Consider the following 22,462-nt stretch of genomic DNA (forward strand, 5'->3'; position numbering starts at 1 on the left):
GACTCAGATGAGCCCCGCCCACTGTGTGTAGCATCCCGCTTCACAGCGGCACAGGAAGAGCCTGCAGATTTGGGATTTGTTTATTAGCACGCTCTCCACACTTTAGGGATTTTTTACATTTGCTTTGAGTTTGAGACTTATTTCTGTCTTTCTTGGCCTCCTGCCCCCCCGCCTTTCCTTTGTGTATAACAAGCTCTTTGTCTGGGTCTGAGAATGCTGGCGCTTCTAGGACCGTCTTTTAGGGAGGATTGGAGCCATCAGGTTGGTATCCATTTTCTACTTAAAAATGTGTCCTTCGGGGGAGAAATGACTTACCAGCCTATCATATTATCAACATTTTCCTGTTCTTCTATTCCTGTTTAGCTAAGCATGCAAGGGGAAAACAGCTCTTTCTCTACCACTGAACTTTCAGAGGAGACTTTAATACGATATCTGATCATTTAACATCCAGATTAATGGTGTTGACAGAAACGTGCTTTCCAATAAATCCTCCCTTTTGTTACTTTGGCAAAGAACAAAAATGAGTATCGTTTTACCTGTTTGTCTAATAGTGAATCTGGTGAAAGTCTAGTTTGGGTGAATAAATGAGTCCAGAGCTGTCTTTCTTCCTTCTATCCTGCACGTGAAGCCACCACCCTGAGGTTTAAAGGCTTCGTTCGCTGCTGGCAGAAGAAAATAGGGTGGTTTTTGTTTGTTTTGTTTTAACCCTCCTGGTTTCATTAAGAAAGGACAAGGAAAGCAGACAGTATAAAGTAATCAAACAAAACCGGTGTGTATGTGTGTTTAGGGGCTAGTGTCCAGGAAGAGCTATCTCAGGAGTCCCTCATAAGACTTTAGTACTTGCCACTTTTACCATATAGGGCCATAAACTTACAGGGTCTTCTGTAAGACCCTACCCAAAGACTTGGGTTGACAATGACTTGAGAGGAAGGTACTCTGGGTCCAGCCCTAGGAGAAGCCACACAGGGTTGCTGGAGTTCCCCTTGGATTCCAATCCACCAAGGGAGAAGGCAGAGCTTAATCTGACTCTCCCCACACTGGGCTCTGTGGGGTACCTTTAATGTCCTACGACACTGGTCAATGACCAAAGGTACAAGGGGACCCAGGGTATGTTTGACCAGCGACGTGCCAAAGGTAACAGGTTAATCACCCCAGGACTGCAAACTGGCCACTGAAAACTCTCCTTGTGGGCTTTTCACCATCTAAGAGATCCCAGTAAAACTCTTATTTTGACACAGCCAAATTCTAACCTCATGAGTATCTTTTGGTAAATCATGCTCAAAGCACCAGGTCAAACTGCTAGGCAGTGGTTGTGATGCTTAACGTTTAAAGGCTGTTACCAAAGTGCCTACAATGATTATTTCCATGAGTCAAGGGTTGAAGAAGGCATTGCTATCATTTACATGTATTTAGTGTTAACAGTCAGTGGAGTTTGGACTATGATAAGAAGTGGGCAAGATTTATTTAATAACCACTTTTAAGTGCTTTTTAGTCATTCAGCTTTTCAGAGGATTTCTTTTTCAGCTATTTCATATGTGGGCGACGGAATGGTAGCTCAAGCGTAAATGATGAAGCCATAGCTAAGCAACTGATTCTCGTTTCTTGGGCTGTTTCTATGAGAGATCTAGTTTACATCATCCAGCACAACTCCTATGAGAGAGAACACACCCATCTCACACACTGGGAAATGGACTGAGAATGAACATCAAGTTTGGAGCTTTTCAAACTGTGGTCTTGCAGGTTGTCTTATGAGATGAAGGGCTCTTCCTCAAAATCAGTGCATTGCTCTTAGGGAGAGGAAGGGGGCCGATAAACCACTACAGGCACAGGGTTAGCTGAGAAGAGCAAAACCTTTATTATTTTTATCCATACTGCTGGGGGGAGAAAAAGATGTAAAAGTAGGCATCTCAAAATGAGCGATTATGCGGCCAGTAAAGAAAACAGAGATCACTGAGGGAAAAACGAGATGTTACTGGTTTTGAAATGAAGTCTTTGCTATGGAGGCTGCACTGCAGTGCTCTGGATAACAGCTGTGTACGAGGATGCCCTGACTGCGGAAGGACGGAAGGTACCTTTCTTCCTGCGGGACGGGCGGGCTTCAGCCAAGAGAAGCAGCAAGCTCACAGCACTAAGTGAACAAAAGGGTCGTAATCAAGAAGGATGGTGTGTATCAGGGACTTCATCTGTGCTCCTGTGAAGCAGCTCTGCACAGGGCTGATGCTTTCATCTTAGCTGTCCTCTGGGACTGCCAGGGCCACATCAGCCGAGGACCATCTACTGCTCAGGCTGCCCAAATCTATGGGTGGGCACAGGGACAGGCCATTTGTCCTGTGCCTGCACACATGGACCACGGACCCAGCCTTTCCGACAAGCTTAGGATAGAGAGAAAGGGAGGACCATGTGCTTCCAAGTAACCGCGGCTTGTTAGGAGACTCCCATGAAAAACTACAAGTGAAAATTCAAGAAGGAATTTTAGTTTGTTTTTTTTAAGTTTTACAGTTCTATGATGATGAGAAACTTCAAATGTCTAGGGGCTTCCCTGGTGGCGCAGTGGTTGAGAATCTGCCTGCTAATGCAAGGGACACGGGTTCGAGCCCTGGTCTGGGAAGATCCCATATGCCGCGGAGCAACTAGGCCCGTGAGCCACAACTACTGAGCCTGCGCGTCTGGAGCCTGTGCTCCGCAACAAGAGAGGCCGCCATAGTGAGAGGCCCGCGCACCGCAATGAAGAATGGCCCCCGCTTGCCGCAACTAGAGAAAGCCCTCGCACAGAAACGAAGACCCAACACAGCAAACAATAATAAATTAATTTATAAAACTCACTCCAAATTTCATACACAATAAAAATTACTATTAAAAAAAATGTCACAATTGCACCTTTCTATGATAAAGCAGTAGTAATTATTAAGAAGAAGATGACATCTTATTATCAGGAAAAGTAAGGTATACATTGTTTTTAATGCTCTGTTGAAAGAAAAAGAGTGATTTATCTCCCTCCATCCTCCCCCTCCCCTCACTCCCCTCCCCACCAAAACAAAACAAAACAAAACAGAAAAAGCAAAAAAACAAACAAAAACACACCTCAGAAGAGATAAAAGAAGAAAAATGCTTTCATGCCTAGGAGCTGTCCACCCTTAAAAAGGACAATAGCACGTGTATAAAATGGTTATTTCTATCGTACATTTTTGGAAACCACAGCAACATGCAGACTAGAGGAGCGACAGTCACCAAGAGGTTAATTGTACTGTGTTCTCATCCAGTCTGGGTTGCAGGCTTTATTTTTTGAAGCCCCACCATCAGCTTTACAGGAAATCCATGCTTTGCTTTCTAAGGTTTTCCTTTTTTTTTTTCCTTTTTCTAAATTGACTCCATCCCATTAAAAAGAAAATCTAGCTTATTTCAAACAACCTATAAATATTTTACATCATTCTGAGGGAAACCTCAAACAACAGAAAACTATCAAAATGTTGCCAAGGTTACGTACTCAATGATTGAATAACCTCAAAAGGGAAATACATGTAAACAAGTACATATCACAGTTCTGGGTTAAGGAGGACAGGGTTTAGTTTACCAAACAGTGTTGTGTTTTAAAAACATATCACTCTTATTTCCACTGTTGCACGTCAGCCTCAGTTGTTGAGGAACTGGCATATACTGGAGATCAGATTTCTTCTTTATAAACTTGTTACAGCAGGTAAGTCCCAAGTGCATTCTCTCTCTCATCTGGATTTTGGGGAGGGAAAGCAGTCTAGTTCTATTCTTGACCATATTTTCTCCCTTTGTGTAATGGTAAATGATGTAATAAAATCAGAATCCCTACGGCAAAGGACTTTCCCCTCTTGCAATGTTAAATACACAGAGATAGCTCATAAACTCTGATTGCTAAACTTTATTTGTATAGAAATCCTTGCAGGTCATTAGGCTATATATTGGATAGACAGAGGGAGGGAAGGCAGGCTTATTAGCAATAGTGCTTGCAAGCTATCAGATTACTATTACTTCAGTGTTATTCTGTTTGGATCCCATGCTATAACATGTAATATACTATTGCATTGCTATGACATATAATATGTCACATTCAAAGCATTTTGGTTTGGCCACGGCCCACACTGATGACCAAAAGTGCAAAGTGCAGAATACTCTTTACTAGGAGACAATAGGTAATATCATACTGCTGTTCGTCACATCCGGGTCTACTCAGTCTAATTCCAGCCATGGTTGTGCAGGATGATTCCTCTGTCCTGGATGAAGGTACCTGGCAATCAAACAAGATCGCCATGCACTAATACACTGCTCTAATGTCACCTGCTCTGCACCCCTAAAGAGAAGCTGGTCTTTGTGTGCTCTCAGGACTAAGGGTTGGGAGTGGACAGGGGTCTCCCCAGCACGCTCCTCCACGTCCCTGGGATGTGCCCTGCAGGGTTAAGGCCATCTCCACATCAGGGAGCGCCTCAGTGGTCGCAAATCACCCTGACTCTTTCCCCTTGAGTGAAATCACCTCCCACAAAGGCATCGTTTTGCATGGGTTTTTTTCACCAGAAAATGATTTCTCACCCAAACACAAGAATAACTGGTTTTCAAGGTAGGTAGTCTCCCTGGTGTCTACATTATGACCGGCTGACAAACCCGAATATCAAGCCTGTGCCGCTAGTAAGCCCTCCAGATTCAGCATTGGAGGCGAGCTGCTTCCTGGCTGGCGGGGAGGGAGGCCACCTTGGTTGCACACTGATGCGCTTGTCCCCTTCTGGCCGCACACCCTCAGCGAAGCAAGCTCGGGGTACTGTGCTTAGGAAGACATCGAGTGGACTCGGATAGCTGTCCCTCCATTTAGGGGGACAGACGTGCTTCAGCTGATAGAAGACGGGGGACGTACACGCTAACCCTGAGCAAATCACATTTGTCATGTGGCTTATATTTTCAGGCACGGGGTCACCTCACCCAGTGATTTCACTCAAGCCCTTCTGAGGTTCCATCTGTGCCCAGTGCTGTAGGAAGGGGAGCCGGAAGGCAGGCACAGTAGGTGACATCACACACCAGCCCTGCCCCGGGAAGGGGGGTGGTTCGTAGGGAGATGGGGAGACAGATGGGTAACTATGGAGACGCTGTGGGCTGTGAAGACAGAGGGGTGAGGCACAGAGGGCAGTAGCCTGGCATCTCCAGGAAGGGTGGAACGAAGGCCACTCTCCCCGCCTCTCTGGAGCCCACTGCCGTGAAAAAGCAACAAACTCAGCAAGGCAGAAACCCGTGGAAACCAATCTGAAATTAATGAACGCTTGGAAGGAAAAATATAAAAAAATTAAAAGAAACCTGATTTATGAAAAGGTGCCGAAAAGCAAGGAAACTCAACACGTCGGCCAGAAGACACAGCCAATGAGAGCCCACATGGGGTGTTTTTTTTTTCACCTGATGATTAGATTTGAAGAAAGTAATATTCTGTAGCATAAATAAGGAGAAGGAATGCAAGGCCCTCAGGTTCAGAGGAGGGAAGGTGGAGGGGCGGGGTGGGGGGGAACTTCCGGTGGTTTGGGGAAAGCAAAGCCACAGGCTGTGATATTGAAGGAACAGAGCCAGGAATAAATATGAGGATGGAATTCCAGGAGGACCCAGGTGGAGCCTGCATGTGACTCTGAACTGCTAGGCCTGTGCCGTGACGCCCGCTCAGTGCTGAAAGGGAAGTACCCCCATCCTCTTCCTGAGGACAGAGCAGACCCTCACACAGAATGGGGAGAACGGTTAGGTCAGGGAGACACACAGGAAAGGAAGGCCGTCCTCCAGCTGTGGTCCTCTGATCGGAGCACAGATCGCGGCCTCTCAGGGGCCCCCTACAGGTCATGCCGATGTCTGTGACTCCAAGACTGGACTCCATACTCCTCCGTGCTCAGGAGGACCCCTGCTAAGGAGCACCATCCTGGGCATGGAAGGAAGACGGAGCTCACCTCAGAGAGGAGTATGTGGGCCTTGGGGTGAGTGGGCTCTCACGTCCAGGCTCATCTCGTACAGACACCCGCTGCGGGTGGCCTCCAGGCAGGGTTCCCCTGCGTGCCCGTGGGTCGTGGAACAACTGTCGCATTCAGTGAGAATACATTTTACAAACTGTGAAGTACTCTACAAATGTGAACTGTGCACCAGGCAAAGCAAAGGGCGATGTTTATTTTATTGCGTTAAAACTGAGTCCCCCTGCGACTGAGCTCCCTTGCTGAGTTTATGATTAATCTCTCTATCCAAAACTTTATTTCCTTTCTTGTCCCCTCTGACGACCTCAATCCCTTTCTTGTCCCCTCCGACCTCAATTCTCTGCTAACTGAACACCAATCAACCAGAGTCAGAGGACTAAAATTGCTGGTGTTAACATCGTTATTGTACTATAATTGCTATTATACATATAATCATTAATGTACAGACTCAGGTTGTTCCTCCAGGTCAAGATGAGCTAACAGACCCGCAAGCCATGGACCACCTGGCCAGAGAATGCACACTGGGGACATCCTGACCCCCTGAAACTGATGAAGAAATGTCAAGAAAGGTCACAAGAGGGTGATTACCCCAGGTTCTTTGCTCTTCCCCTTTAAACACTGCCCCCCCCCCCCCCCCCCCCCCCCCCCCCCCCCCCCCCCCCCCCCCCCCCCCCCACCCCCCCCCCCCCCCCCCCCCCCCGCAACTCAAAGACCAAACAGGAGTGGATCTGAGGCTTATCTCCCACTCCCTTGCCTAGCACCCTGCAATAAACCCTTACTTTGTTGCCGACACCTGCTCTCAGAGCTGGCTTCCTGAGCCTTGGCGCTCACCAGCCCTTTCTCAGTTACAGCCTCCTGAAAAAAGACTGTCCACTTCTGCTGAACGTAAAAGAAAAAACTGGGTTAAATGTTTGTTTTCCACCTGCTTAATTTAAGGTATTTGTATTAATACTGGCCGATTCTTAAAAAAAGAAAGGAATGTACAAATATATTTATTTATTTATTTATTTAGAGGTGTTCCTTTTACAATATGGATATGGTCCCATTACAGAAAATGTTTTCATTTCCACAAATTTTCACCTCAGCTCTGAGCTTCCTAGTAGCTTCTTGGTTTCTTATTGTTAAATGCTGCATTTTGACTACTTTTCAAGAGGGCATCAAGATATCAATGGAATGAGGGCACAGCTAAGCCTCCATCAACAGATACAGGTAGATGTTTTAAAATTTTGTTCTCACTAGAAAACTTAGCAACAACACTAGAAAACTTAGTGATAACACGTTTAAAATTAGAATTTGAATGCCACTTATCAGGGAAAAGGAAACATGATATAGAAGTGGCAGGCCCCTTGGAAATTAGCTAGGCACTTAAGACATGATTAGGTCACAATAAATTACAGGGCGGGGAGCATGAATTTTAAAGTCCAGGGAGCCACAGATTGTGAACAGCAGAACAAGTCTTTCTCTAGCCATAAAGAAATGAGAGTTATTTTGCATGTGAAAACATTCAAAACTGCCTTCCATGTCGCACTAGCAGGGGACAGCTCACTACTACAGACTTTAGATGACATCAGCTTACAGGCAATGGTTTCCCATGGAAATAGCTGAAGGCACGTGACCTTCCTCTTGCCATCGCCATCACCACCCCCGCCTCCCTGGCTGTCCTGGGTCCGGGACGCCAGCGGGAAGCGCGGCTCCCACAGCAGCCTGAAGCGGCGTCCAGCCTCAGGCTCCCCTGTTCTTCCGTCTCCCACAGTCCACCCAGGAGAATCTGCCCAGTCTCACCTGTTAATTCCACCCCAGGGGTTCTGTTTCACATCCACCCATCTCTCTTCCAAGTCTTGTCAATTCATCCTCTGAGGGCTGTTGGACACTCCCATTTATGAGTTCTCAAATGACCACAGTCACAGCCAATGAGGCACGTGGATCGAGAAGACATTTTGATTTTAAATTCACCCAGTTTCGAAGGCCCGTGGCACCGACCTCCTCCCCTCCCATGTGCCAGCACCTTCCCTACACTGTTATTAAGCCAACTGTTCATACAGGTAATTAGGACAAATGGTATTTTTCAACATTACTGCTTTTTCCAATGACTACTATTCTAACAGCATGGTTTTCTACTGCTGCTTGTTGCAAATAGATAATATTTTAATAACATTAGGGGTAATGTAACTTTGGTCAAGTGGCCTGGAAACCTAACCACAATTTATAATATTATTTCTAAAGCAAAATGTATTCTAAATGATTTTTATGAATTACAACCAGGCTGTAAGCTGTAGACAACACCAAAATACAAACACACAAACATAAAGCCATAAAAAGAACCCCTCTAAGGTTGGTCCACTCCCTGCTGTTTACACAGTAAACATTTAATATACAGAGAGAGGGAGCAAAACAAAGGAGCCTCATCAAATTTAATTCCAGATGACATCTCTGCTGTCACCAGGCCCTGGTCTAAACTGTAATATTATCCTAAGCACAGCACAACGATGATGAGGATAAACTTGCTTCCCCCAGAGTCCTAATGTAGTCCAATGCCAAATATTCTGAAGTATTTTGAATTTTCCAATCACTACTGCATTAAAGCAAATGGCTGAGCACTGACTGTATTATAATAAAGCATTTTTAAAGCTTGAAGGAAAAAATGAATATTCATAGTATTTGCATTTAGGTGAAAATGCAAAAAGCTCCCATTCCGGATAATGTAATGCAGTGGCCCCTTGGAGAGGAGGGCAAGAAGAGAGAAACAGAGCAGCAGTGCTATCCAGGTACTAAGCATTTCTTGTTGTTCCCACGGTTATGCATAAGGTGTATTCTCTCTCAGGCAAGCAATGTAAAACATCTCACTAGATCTATTAACGCATTACCGTGACTGAAATGGAACTCATTCTCTTCACCAGCTCACTCCAAACCAGCTCTTTTAAAGTTGGGTAACATCGCTGTCAGCTGCACCCTCTCCCGGTGGCCAAGTCCATTTGATTCTAGACAGCTTTTCTCTTTTAGTGCTCCCTCCTCGCCCCCAGCCCTACTCTAGGCCTCCTGCAGCTCGCTGGTGGTGGCCACAAGAGGCTCTTAATTGGTTTCCCCACCTCTGCTCTCACCTCCCTCTAATTCATTAGCCACAAGGAAACCAAAGTTATCTTTCGAATATGCAAATCCAAGCACATCACACCCCCACTGAGAACCCTTCAGCATTCCCCAGTGGCCTAATGATCAAGGCCAAACTCCTTACCCTGACTGATGGGGTACTGTCCCACTCACAGTGAGCATCTGCCATTTTCCACCTGGAACTCTCTTGCTTTCCAGAATAGCAGATACGCCACTCTCTTGATCTGATCTCAGGTCTCAGCTGGAACCAAAGCTTCCCTGACCCTTAGGATGGGTTATAGGATCCTGGGATAAACACCCTATTCTTCCCCCATCTCAGACCTGATCACATTCTTTGGCAGGTGCCTGCCTGTCTGTTTGCCCTTCTAGATTCATCGCTGCACAGCTAAAAGTCAGTCCTTTTTCCTGTTCCTCTTTAGTGACTAGCACTGGACCTGCCACGCTGTAGGTGTTCAAGAAACACCTGTTGAATGAACACATTCATGAAGACACTCTTGCCTCCTGCATTCCATGTTCTCCATTAATAGTGAAACTGTTCTCCATTTAATAGGGAAAACACCCCAAAACAGTATAGTAAGCACCTGAGAAAGAGGGTTACAACTTTCAGCTCATTAAGCAGCCCCCATAATTTGTTTCAAACACCTTGGTGTGTTACTGCCATAATTGTCAACAAATTTGAAAAAGGTTTGGTCCCATTTGTATGTCTAGATTAGAGAAGGGGCCAGTGGTACATGTAGCTACCCTCCCCCAAATTTGTGTCAAACAGCAGCCTATGATAAAGAGAAAATGAAATTTAACCTATCATTTCAAAAAGTGCATGTTACCTAAATCCTAGTAATTCAACTAAAACCGACCAATCAAAAAAAACAACAACAAACAACCCACTACTGAGCAAATCCAGCCTTAAACATCTTTTCCCCAAAGTAGGAAAAAACAAAACAAAACAAAACAAAAAACCCAGCAAAAGTATTGCTGACACACATGTAAAATCCAAGTGTTTCCAGCATCTGTCCTCCAGCACGCTTCTGCCCCTGCTCGCCCCTAACCCAGCTGGCTCTGGCTGAGCAAGTCCCCTTAATGCGAGTCACGGATTCAATACACAGCAAGAACAGTCAGTCGGCTCTAGTCAAGGATGAGTGACAATAAACAGGTGTAGCGGCAGCATGCCTGGCTCAAAGTCTTAGTAATACTGCTTTACACAGGGGCAGCACTTCAGACTTTTCAAAGCTCTTCTGTGTCTAGTCTCTGTGTGGTCTGCCCTTCCAGAAGAAGGTACAGAAACCCTTTATACCTGTTTAACAGCTGGGAAAGCTGAAGCCCCCAGAAGTCGAGCTCTTTGCTCAAGGTCATAGAGCCAGTGGGTGCAGGGATGGAGGAGGTCAAGTCCAGAGGGGCCTATCAGGAGTGGACATTCTTCCTCTCAACCATGTTGCAGTCAGCTTGCAGCACTACTAGAAACTACAGACAAGCCACAGGGACTCAGGGCCTCTCTCAATAAGCATGAACTATTTCCCCTCTCTGTTTGCTCTGCTGCTTTTCTCCAAGGAGGGCTCTAACTAGCAAGAAGACCAGTTTAAACTGAAGAACCCAGGGGCAGGGTGGTAGAAAAGAGAGAAGAACACTTTCTGTTCTATTTCCCCTAAATATCACTAGCTCCACATTTCCCTAGAACAGTCAACTCCAAATACTCTCCTCTGAGACCCTAAGCGTGAACTATTGGTCAGAGAAGACTGGCTGCTCTGCAGAGAGACTGAACGACCCGGCACAGCTGTTCAATCTGCTCATCTTTAAAGTGGGGAAGGTGACGACCCTACCGTACATGCCAGGAGCCTCAGGCAGGACCTGGCACCTTGGAAGGTTGGTTAATTTTTTCCTCCTCTCCCACGAGTTCACCCAGGAAGTTTGGGGACGCAAACTTCTTGAGCATCACTGAACTCATCAAAAAAAGCACTTTTCTCTGCCGTGAAACCTGCAGGGACAGATATCCCCCCAGATGTATGAGTAAAACCCACTCACTCCTTTTCCTTCCTGTGCTTCTGCCCAGTCCCAAGTGGAGTACGTATTCGGTCCAAAATGTGCTTACTGAAAAGAATGAAAGTCCTGAAAGAGTTTAAAAGTATGACATGATGAAAAACGGAATTGATGTCTCAGCATTTAAAAAAATGCTTTTAATAAATGAAATCATTTGAAGGAGTTCAGTACCATGTGGCTTTGAAAGAACTAGAACACAGTTTCCAGGGCAGAACTCACTGGACAGTAAAATGGCATCCTGGTTGGGAATGTCCACTGGGGGCCGGGGCCACATTCAACAGGCACCTGCAGGGGAAACTGGGACAACTTTCTACAGCCATGTGGTGTCGCACACAGTGGAAGGCGTGAAAAGGTGCGCACGTGCACAAGTATTTCTAGTGTTAACCCAAAGAAATAATCAGAAGCAAAGATCTCTGAACAAAAATGTTTCAGAGCACTATTTGTAATAGAATGAAACAGGAAAAACTGAACGCCTAGCAACAGAGTATTGTTAAGTAAATTATGGTGTGTCCTTGTGAAAGAATGCCATTAATCATATTTGAGATGAATACTTAAAATCGAAGGAAACTGCCTGTGATATAAAGTGGAAAGAGGTTACAATTTTGTTTGAAAATACACGGATAGAAAAGAGATGGGAAGGACATGCACTAAAATAATAAATAGCAACACCTCTAGGTCGTGGGCCTAGAGATAATGCTATATATCCTCATTTGCTTCTTGATACTTTATTTTTCTTCTTTATACAATGACTATAACCAGAATAAAATTAACAAAATTTTTTTTAAAGAGAGATCCTCTTCAAAAGCCACCAGCTTTCTGAGTAGCTTATGAAGTTAATGAAGATTTTTTAAATGCTGATAAACTACGCATAACATAAAATTTATCATTTTAACCATTTAAAGTATACAGTTCAGGGCTTCCCTGGTGGCGCAGTGGTTGAGAGTCCACCTGCCGATGCAGGGGACACGGGTTCGTGCCCCGGTCCGGGAAGATCCCACATGCCGTGGAGCGGCTGGGCCCGTGAGCCATGGCCGCTGAACCTGCGCGTCCGGAGGCTGTGCTCCGCAACGGGAGAGGCCACAGCAGTGAGAGACCCGCGTACCGCAAAAAAAAAAAACAAAAAAACCCCAATAACTCCCATTTCTCCCCCACCGTAAACCCTGGTAGCTGCTATTCCACTTTCTGTCTCCATGACTTAGACTACTTAAGGTACCTCCTATAAGTGGAAGCATACTTCCACATACACAAAAGCATGTCCTTCTGTGTCTGGCTTATTTCACTTAGCATAATGTCCTCAAGGTTCATCTATGTTGTAGCATACATCAAAATTTCATTCCCTTTTTAAGGCTGAATAAATAGCCCATAGTATGTATGTACCACATTTCATTTTATGATGCTAGCTTTACGTTTTACGATGTGAAGCAGACTTTAATTTTTAAGCATGTCTGAAAATCAAAATGATCAGCAGTCCATATAACTGAAGGATGTATATCAACTGAAGAATTAAAAACACCAAATCGTACAAAATAAGGGGAAAAGTTATTTTACACAGAAAGTCAAATTTTCTACCTGCCTTAAATCCACTAAAATCCACAACATTGAGCCATAGTTTGCAACAGGAAAGAGTAGCAGCGCTACGCACTGTAATAACGGTGAGTGGCCGAGAACTCAGTTATCTGGGACCAAAGGCATATGTGTCACTTTGTCTTGGCAATTAAAAAGGCTCCCACAGCACTCAGAACAGCTGTGGCCTCGGAGGGAGGGGCACCAGAAACCTTCTGGGCTGATGGAAACCCTCCATATCTTGCCTGGTGTGTGGGTTATGTCAGTGTGCATCTGTCATTTGTCAGAACTCATGGACCTGTTCATGTAAGATCTGTGTACCTCACTGTAGGTAAACGATACTGTGATTTTTAAAAAGGAAAGAAAAACAGGTTCACCAGCCTCCTCCCCTGACAGAAGACATATTAAGCCTAAAAGCAATTAGAGTAAATAAGAATTTTAGAAAAACAAAAGTGGTTCCGCAGCTCAGCTACTGATGCGCGCTGCCACCGACTGCTTAAGGCCCTTTAGTGGATCTTCGGAACTCAGTCCAAGCTCCTTTCTCCTCGCTGCTGAAACACTGGTTCATCCGGGGAAGACTGGTAAACACTTGGACTAACTACCAACAGTGTCAGGGAACTGCCCAGGTTTGGTAAGCAGCCCAATAGGTGTGAGGCCCAGGTGGTGTTGGCACATATAGGTGTGGGCCTCAGTGTGGGAGGAGGGGAGGTACGCCCTGACCTCAAGTGGGGCTCCAGGTGATGCAACGCTGCGTCGGAAAAGGGAGGGGGTGGGAACCATAACCCATCCCAAGGAAAAACCACAGTTGAATGTGAGTCCGGAGCAGAGAAAAGACCCTTCACTTCCTATTTTGGATCGGGCTGGTGGCAAGGGTCTTTCCAGTTGCTTCTGCGTTGGTCTTGGCTAGGATCATGAAGAGGTGAAAGTTACCTCTTTCTTGTGAAGCGTGGTTACTTGTTACTCTGCTCTGCACTGTCTGTCTTTATAAAATGTCAAGTTTAGGCCACACATCGTGGGAGACCGCCGTGTCCCAGCGCATTAACTTTCCTGCCAAACCATTTAGAGCACTCAGACAATTTGTTTTTCTTTTTTGTAATCTGCTATTTTAGATTCTCCACACTACCATTCCCCTGTATTGAAATGCATGACCCAGTGGCCAAGAGATCTCGGGGCTGTTTATGGAGCAGCAGTAAGAGCATAGCTACTTCTTATCATCCCAAAGACAGCTTTGAAAACACAAAGCAGCCACACCTAAGACAACTGGCACATGAGAAAACGACAGTCCGGGACTCAAAACCTTCCCTAGACTTAATGTTATATTTCTAAAAAAACTGAGCAGGGATTCTGACTAGCTTACTGATGTGGACTCATTATTATTTAGTTAAGAGAACAACCAGGAGTGACCAGCTTTCACCATGTAAATGCTCTTGCTGGACCACAACCCGGAAAGCTTCCTGACCCAAACTAATCCTTTCTGTCTCTCTCACAAAATAAGCTACTTTTAGTTCTCACATCCTGGGAGGATTACGGCCACAAAGCCAACTTCTGCCCTCTCTCATTCTTGCCTCAGCTTTCTCCCTAGAAAGCCTCGTTAATCTGCTTTTAAAAACATTCAGCTTTTCAGCCATTTAATTCCAACTGAATGTCCTGAGGAGCCTCAGCCTCACCTTTCTAGTCACCCTTGAAAGTTCTTATCCAGGGAGTCCCACTTTTGCTTTTAACTTCCTCCCAGCCTGAAGTCACAGGTCCCCACGGCCAGCCGCAGTCCCCATCCAGGTGGGATGTGCCCAGACAAGGTACAGGAAGTGCACTGGGAACGTGGGCTTGGAGGTGCCTCTCGCCTCCTTGTGCTGGAGAAGAAGGAGCCATACACACAGCCCCTCCCCCCGCCCTGAGGTTGGGGACAGAGATGTGGACCCACGTTTGTAAGCGGACTGCCTATTCATACTGGCAAACCCATCTACAGAAAGGCAACCCTGTAACAGTGCTGGGTGTCAGACTCATGGAAAGCCTCGCTGATCTTGTGGTATCAAAACCCCATAAAAAATGTAAAAGCCAGCTAGGGCCCGTGAGCTAACTTAGACCAAAATGTACTCTTCCCACAAGAAATGAAGCTGGTCCATCTGTCCCTTGGGACCACGTGGCATTCCTGGACCAGCTGTCCAGGCTGTTTTCTGATAACTCATTATCTAGGAGAATAAATACCACCTTTGCCCTGACAAATAACTAAGTTCTTTCCCTTGCCAAGGCGGACTTGGAAAACATTTTTGCCATGGAGAAGCAGCCATATAGAACCAGAAAGCTGTGATGCATAAGTCTTCACTTGACTAACTGTAGTCTTGGTCATTTTAAGCTCATTTGTTCTCAGCATGGTGAGCGGTACTTCGTTTTTGGCATAGCCACTGAAAGATTCCCAAACCACAGAAATAGCAAAATTAAAACAAAACAGAAACAAACCTGGGGTTTGTATGGCTTGATATGAAGTCTGCTAATTTCCCTATCCTGTGACTCTATTCTCATCTTCGCAGATGGGTGGTATCCACTTTGGGGACAGGAGAATTTACAGAGAATGAGGCAGGGGTGACAACCTCCAGATAAGAACTGCCTCTATGTGGTTTACTGTTCATCGCCATGACCACAGACTCACCGCGCTACTGCAAGTACTGAGTACCCTGCCGTACGTTATCACAAACTGCAGTGTGCAATCAGGCATCTCGCTCTGTGATGCTCTGACTGCAAAAGTGTTTCATGTATGTTTTCTCAAATAGGGCCTGATTTGAGAGCAGGGCCTGTGTCAAATCTGGCAACACTTCCCTTATACAAAGGTCACTTACCTGACATTGACTCTAGAATCTCTCTAGAACAGAAACCAAAATAGGGCAGGGCAGGAGAGCTAGTTTAACAAAGTGTATACACTTTTTTCGCAAGGGAGACCTCCAAGATTATTTATTCTTCATTTTTTCATGGATTTCTAATGGATTTTAGTTTGGGGGGCCCAGAGCAGACCCAAAGCAGAAAATTAAAAAGCAAGTATTCAACATGTATTAGCTATTTTTATTAATTATTATTTTTATTTGATCGGTCGGTGCCAAACTCTTTGCTAAGTATTTTGAGCATCACCTGTCAGCGGATATCCTGTCAGCTGACTGCCAGTACAACATTCACACGCCACCAAAAAAATGTTCGTTGAGTTTTGCATATAGTATTTATCTAATATGGTAGAGAAAGGTGCAATATAGATTTCTTGTACTACAAAAAGAAAAAGAAAACCAGTGATTTGCATTTTAAAGGACGAGCTTCAGGGACTTCCCTGGCGGTCCAGTGGTTAAGACTTGGCCTTCCAGTGGAGGGGGTGCAGGTTCAATCCCTGGTCGGGGAGCTAAGATACCACATGCCTTGTGGCCAAAAAACCAAAATATAAAACAGAAGCAATACTGTAACAAATTCAAGAAAGACTTTAAAATTGTCCGCATCAAAAAAAAAAAAAAACTTTAAAAAATAAAAAGGATAAGCTTCAGTTATCAAGAAAATGCACTCACAGAGGTAGCTCACATCTAGATAATTCTGCAATAAAACAGGGTTTTCTATATTTCTATGACATTGCCACATCAACTAATAAAGTCATAGGTGTTAAAAAAACACTGGATTTAATTTTTTAAATGTAGATATGACCCAAGTCACTCTGGTGTAAGTTTAAAGAGGTTTATTTATTTCAGAGCAAAAAGACATGGGAACCAATTACTGGCCACTAATATAAAACTGGGCTTGTCACATCAAAAAAGTGAGATGATGCTATAAACGATATTACTTGGTACGCTTTTAAAACTGCTTTTAAAGAATCAGATGTAAAACTAGAAAGAGATTTAGATATCGTCTTGACGTAAGAAGTATTTGATTATCTTTTGAAGGAGATGCTTGGGAAGACGTATTCTGACAAAGTAGTAGTTAGGCTGGTCATCAAACCACCTCAATAAATAAATGAGTAAAGAAACAAACCGCAGAATTATACCTCTGTGGCTCTAGAAATAATCTACTTACCTAAGTGCAGTGAAAGAGAGGTACTTTAAACACAGATGTACATCTAAAGAAAACTGGGAAACACAGTGGAGAAGTATCAGTTGGACTAAGGAGGTCACGGTGTCCTTGACTAAATACAGACTGCCAGTGACCTCATTTTCTATGTATGAATGAGAAGCTGAAACAGGCATCAAATTATGCTAGGCATAAAGCCCAAGGCAGTCAGAGAAAACACATTATCTACTTCTTACACAGAGATGCTCACTGAAACTTTATGTTGGAAAAAACAAACAAAAAACCTCAGCATTTAAACAACAGGGGAATATACAGCAAAGGAAATTACTGTATGCACATGCAATCACATATTATACTGCTATTTAAAATCACAGTTAAATACTTTTAAGTGATATGGGAAAAATGTCTCTGTGTTCTGTGAAATATATATATATATATGTACACACACATATGTATATCCTCATTTATGTAAAAAAAAAAAAAAATTGGCAGGAGATACCCAAAACATTAAAGGGGTTTTTTCCTCAGAGTCGAATTAGAGGTATTTTTACTTTTTTCCTCCATTTTTTAATATGTAACCAAACTTTAAATGGTATATGTTACTTTAATAATTAGAAAAAAATAAATGTTGTTTTGAGATTTAGTCCATTAATATAGAATAGATTGGAGGAGAAAAAAGTCTCTCACCGACCGTTACTTAGAAACTTAACCTGGGATTTACTTTTCTGTCTGTAAGTACTTTGGAAAGTGGAACATACAATGGACACTTTTGTTATTACTTAGGGCAAGCTCTGCCTGGGGAGGTCTCTTCCATCACTTAGTGACCTTGGATGACGAGTCCCTGCCCAGTAGTGGCCAGTGCCATGCACAACATTCACTTAAAAAAAAAAATTCCTGTACCTCCTGGAGACCTTTTTTTAAAGGGGGGTGAGGTGGGGGGCATTTCTCTATTTAGTAGATGAGGAGAACATTTATTAAGCTACTTTTCCTGGGCTTCTCTCTCTCTCTCTTTTTTTTTTCCCCATTTTGTGATGTTAGTAACTTGAAACCCTCTTATACTGTGGAAGCCTAACTCTAGGTTTCTTAAGTTAGAAAGGAGGGCTGGGGAAACATGAAACATTCCTATTATACATCTTACTCTAGTAATCAACAATCCATATGCAAAACTCTTCGTTCACAGATAAATCCCTTGGGTCTTTGATCTATTATATCGGACCCAACCAAATTCAGTGATTCACTCAGGGTTACCTGAAAGAACTCAATCTCGCGAGTGTCAAAGAGTAGACTGCCTGGCACTGAGCAGAACACGTTTCTTCTAAAGTGAGAACAACTTCAACTTTTTCTCTTTCAAGTCTTCACAAGAGCTGTCCTTAACATTTTAAGTGTCATTAGGTACCTTATAAAAAAAAAGATCACTGATTTACTCTATATAATTTGGTGAACTTGGCTTTTAAGGAATTCAGGGACTTTGTACCAAGTTTAATTTTAAACAGAAATCACAGTCCTTTGAATATGGTGAGATCAAATGGACATTTGCAGACCCTTCTGAAGAAATACATTGTATTTCTTCAATGTATCTTCATATCTTCCATCTTTCTTTAGCAATCTATATTGCTCTAATGATAAAGACTAAGTGATTTCTAAATAATTTTGTGAAGTGTCAGTTGTTTCTTATCTTTTTTCCTCTCTTTTAACCAAAGGCTATGCCAACCTTGCCAAAATAAGACACAGCATTGATTTAATTAATTATCTGGATAATTTGGCCCTTCTTACATGACCCTCTTGGTCACAATCTCCCTTTTCTGAGAAGCCTCGTTATGATTGGCTTACATCTGTTGAGTCTTTAAAATTCAAACTATGACAGCTAAGATTACATTTAAGCCAAGGCTGGAACTCCGAAAAGCCAGAACTTACTTCTAAATGTCTAAGAACTCCTGGGGGTGGCTCTCAGTGTGCAAGCAGAGAGCAGAGTGGCTAAGGGCCAGGAGGATATGGCTGGAGCCCCGGCTCTGGCCTGCACTGCCTATGTGAACTTGGACAAGGGCTTTAACATGCCTAGGCCTCTTATTCTTTCCTCATATATAACACGTGCTGAGATGTTACAAGCACATACTAAGTGCTCGATGAATGGAAGCAATGAATACTTTTGCTTCTCAATCTGTAAAAATAGAAATAAAATGCTAATTCCACATATACTGCAACTATCACCAAGTGTTCTACACACCTAAAGGGTTCTACAAACATTGTTTTAGTTTCTGCAATAAGGGTGTATTCTCATTTCTTCCATGGTGCATATGCTTAATATTAAAAAGCAGGTCATTTTATTCCATACAGCTTTTTTTTTTCCTTTTTTCAGTGCAGAATTCAACACTTGCCTCCACCCCCAAATTACCGCCACCATCAAAATTGAAAAATGTGATGATAGATTTCATTAGAGTAAATATTCCATAATATTTGGGTTTCTTCCCTAACTGGCCTATAACATTACAGGGAAAGCTCTACATAACGGATAACGTTCATGGAAAACATGAGGAGGCCCTGGACGGGCTGTTACAGGCTTCTTCACAGCAGCCCCACACGTGACACTAATAGCTCTGAGATAATGTGTAATGCCTTCACACAGTCACATGTGCTGCTTATTCAAATTTCAGTGGAATCTTGCCTATAGCTGGGTTTTCATTTTAAAGGTTCTGTCCACATTTCCGACAGAAACCACAAACTGAGATGTTTATTACCATTAAAAAAAAAAAACCTCATCTAGGGAACATTTACAATGATTTCAGTATCCTTCTGTTCTTGACAAGTTAGAGACTTAAAAGCTAATGGGCTATTTTATTTTTCAATTTGGGGTTTCTTCAACATCTCGAACACCCGTGAACCAGGGATTGTTTTGACCTTTGGACTCCCATGTCACCTAACCTACTTTAGAATTAGTAAATTACTGAAATGTGAATCATTGTTCACTCATAGCAAGGTATAATATACACCTGCCCACTCTGAAAGAAGAACGGTAGAAACCTACGTGTGTCCATCTGTCCATAGAACATGACAAGACTCCACATCAAGAGCTGCATACTTTCAGAAGTCTACCGTAGACCCGTATTTGTATATAATAGGTTCACTGTTCCTCCTCTTTATTGTGCCTCAAAGCAGTTGGGGTAAAATGTTCTTTTATTCACGACCCACCTATGACCAGGTCACTCTTTAGCTCACATTGCAATTCTTTCCCTCCAGTTTAACAGTAAGAAAAAGTAAGTTCTGTTCTTTGCACCCTGCCCCATTTTGCAAAATTATCATCTGATACTGGAAGGCAAAGCAAGGTTTTGGAAACATATCAATTTCTTCCCTCCATCTCCCCACCCCTAACTCTGATAAAATATCTCTACCACCAGGCAGCGTGTAGGCTCATAAATACACTGGTGCTTAAGGGATAAGGACCTCAAAGGACACTTACTGATAAAACTTGCTTCGGTGCAACAAGACAACTCTTCCAGCACTTTGCTTATGTCACCTATGACAAGGAGCTTAGCAACGTCTCAAGGATGAGTGTGAATTACTAGACCCACTAGGATAGACCACCTGTGTAGTCGTCTTTTATGTCTAGCTTCCCTTTTGTGACCTCAGGGAGACCCCTTTCTTTACACTCAAATCAAATCCTTAGTTATATCACCTTGCATTAAATCAAGGCAAATGTGAGGCAATACTGTGGTATGTTTCAGGCCATTTAATTATGGCAAAGAATACTCATTTCTTCCAGTTATCCCTATAATACACACACACACACACACACACACACACACACACACACACACACACAGCTGCTACATTTCAGGGAGAAGCGATCAGGTGAGCAGCCTGGGCTTTCTGACAACCTTTGGGGCAGCTCCAATTAGATAAGCTTTAGAACAGTAAAAGGTTGAAGTGAATACACAGCACTTGACTCATCTAAAATGTGCAGTGTAATAAATTCAGGCCTAAAAACCTTTCCAAAGATTAGAGGAAATGCCCAAAGTCACCAGTTAATTATGCAAAAAGGGAAGGTTTTGGGGGGTGGGGGTGGAGGTGGAGCAACAGAGGAGCCCTTGGGGGACCCTGGGGAGGTGCTGGCAGAACAAAGTGGCAACAGAAAAGATATAATATTTCATCGAAGGAAATAAATTGGCTTACTAGCTAGACAAAGGTCTCCAGAGGCTATGCTGCAATACATTGTGAACACTTGTCAGCAATAAAATTCGAACTAAAAAGTGGCTTACAACGTGGGCTAAGTATTTGGGAGCTAAACAGTTCCAATCAATCAAAAGTTCTGAGCACAGAGAGACAAATGCAAGCAGATATTCATCAAAAGGAGGAGTCAAATGAACCCCCTTCCGAAAACCTGTTTGGTTTTTGAAAACTAAAGGTGCATCGAGATAGGTGCCTTTTCTATACAAACATCCTTTGAGGTCTCTTGACTTAAAGGAAAAGAAATAAGAGTACTACAACGTCAGGAGCTGCTCAATCACATGCCGGGGCCAGTTCTGACCCCTGCCCATCAAGGTGACAGGCTGCTGCCCTCTTCCCCCAATCCTCTTCCCGGCCTTAAAAATGCAACTGCATCCCGCCGCAGGCCTGCGAAAACGGGCCGCACAGGCAAAGTGCGGAGTACCAGTGCCCCGCTGCTGGAGAGGCTGCAGCGCTCGATTTGCAATGACGCCACATGGAGAGAAATGGGGGAAAACATGAAGAAGAAACAAGGATGAGAAGGCAACAAACAAAAATGTGCTCCCCTTCTTTAGTGGTGCAAGACGGAAAGAAAGGAAAAAAAAAAAAACAAACCCAAACTAGAGATGGCCAATGGTCGGCTTATCAGGACACATACGGGACGCCTCTAATCCATACATGAGCTTAAAAAAAAAAAAAAAAGTACCTGGGAAATCAACTTGGACACTTTCTAATACAAAATTCTCCCCATGATCACGTCACCACAAACTCGGGATAAATAAAAACCCCAGCACTCAAGCTATTAGAGACTACAATTTACTTACAAACCAGAGGTTTACATAATCACAAATTACATAATACTCCTGGGCACTAAAAATCCTTCTGTAAGTGAAGCTCCAAACCCTCCGGTCTTTTAACGTTTTCCAGGGAGAGCTGGAGAAGTCTGCGGAAGAACTGGGCGGAGGGGGAAATGGAATGCTGGAAAGTCATTGACAAGCTGTCAACCCAACCAAATGTTCCAGGATAAAAAGAGACTCGGAGCAGGTGACTCTCCTCTGTCCCCATCCCCTGCCGCACGGGCGTCTAAGGCCAAGGCAGAGGGAGCAGGGCGCAGGGTGCGGGGCGCGGCCGGGGCTTACCTGCTCCCCGAAGTCGATGGCTATGTTGGTGATGCCCAGGGGCACCAGGAACCGGATCAGGGGCCAGTAGTGCGTGAGCGCCGGGAATTTCACCATAGTCCCCGCCGTGGGCGGACCCCACACACATCTGCCGCCGGGAGGAGACTCTGCCGGGAGGCGCGGGCCGAGCAGGCCGGGCGGGGGCGCGGGCGGACTGAGGCCGGGACCGGCCGGGTCTCAGGGCGGCGGCGGCGGCTCCTCGTCGCGGCTGCGGCGCCCTCTCCGAGCGCGGCTGCTCTAGCAGGAGATCCGCAAGCTCAAGTCCATCCCTGCTGCCCTCCCACACAACAAAGATCTGTCGGGAAAAAAAAGAGGAGGGACGGCGGCGGCGGCAGCGGCGGCAGAAGGTTCCGCTGACAGCGGCTCCATTATAAGCGCTCTGGGGCCCGGAAATAAATA

At 44.3% G+C, this 22,462-nt stretch overlaps 1 protein-coding gene across 1 annotated transcript in view; it reads right to left on the reverse strand.

Annotated features, from left to right (window-relative positions):
• Positions 1-22,439, reverse strand: part of ANKH (ANKH inorganic pyrophosphate transport regulator) — a 137,275-nt gene extending 114,836 nt beyond the window's left edge. Inside the window, exon 1 of the mRNA XM_029217531.1 lies at positions 22,025-22,439. Within this exon, the coding sequence (XP_029073364.1) occupies positions 22,025-22,120 (96 nt within the window). The 5' untranslated portion in view covers positions 22,121-22,439. The remainder of the gene's footprint in view (positions 1-22,024) is intronic.
• Between the last annotated feature and the right edge of the window lie 23 nt (positions 22,440-22,462).

The sequence above is a fragment of the Monodon monoceros genome, unplaced genomic scaffold (genome assembly GCF_005190385.1).
Source record: "Monodon monoceros isolate NGI ecotype Baffin Bay Population unplaced genomic scaffold, NGI_Narwhal_1 Super_Scaffold_12, whole genome shotgun sequence".
Classification (NCBI taxonomy): Eukaryota; Metazoa; Chordata; class Mammalia; order Artiodactyla; family Monodontidae; genus Monodon; species Monodon monoceros.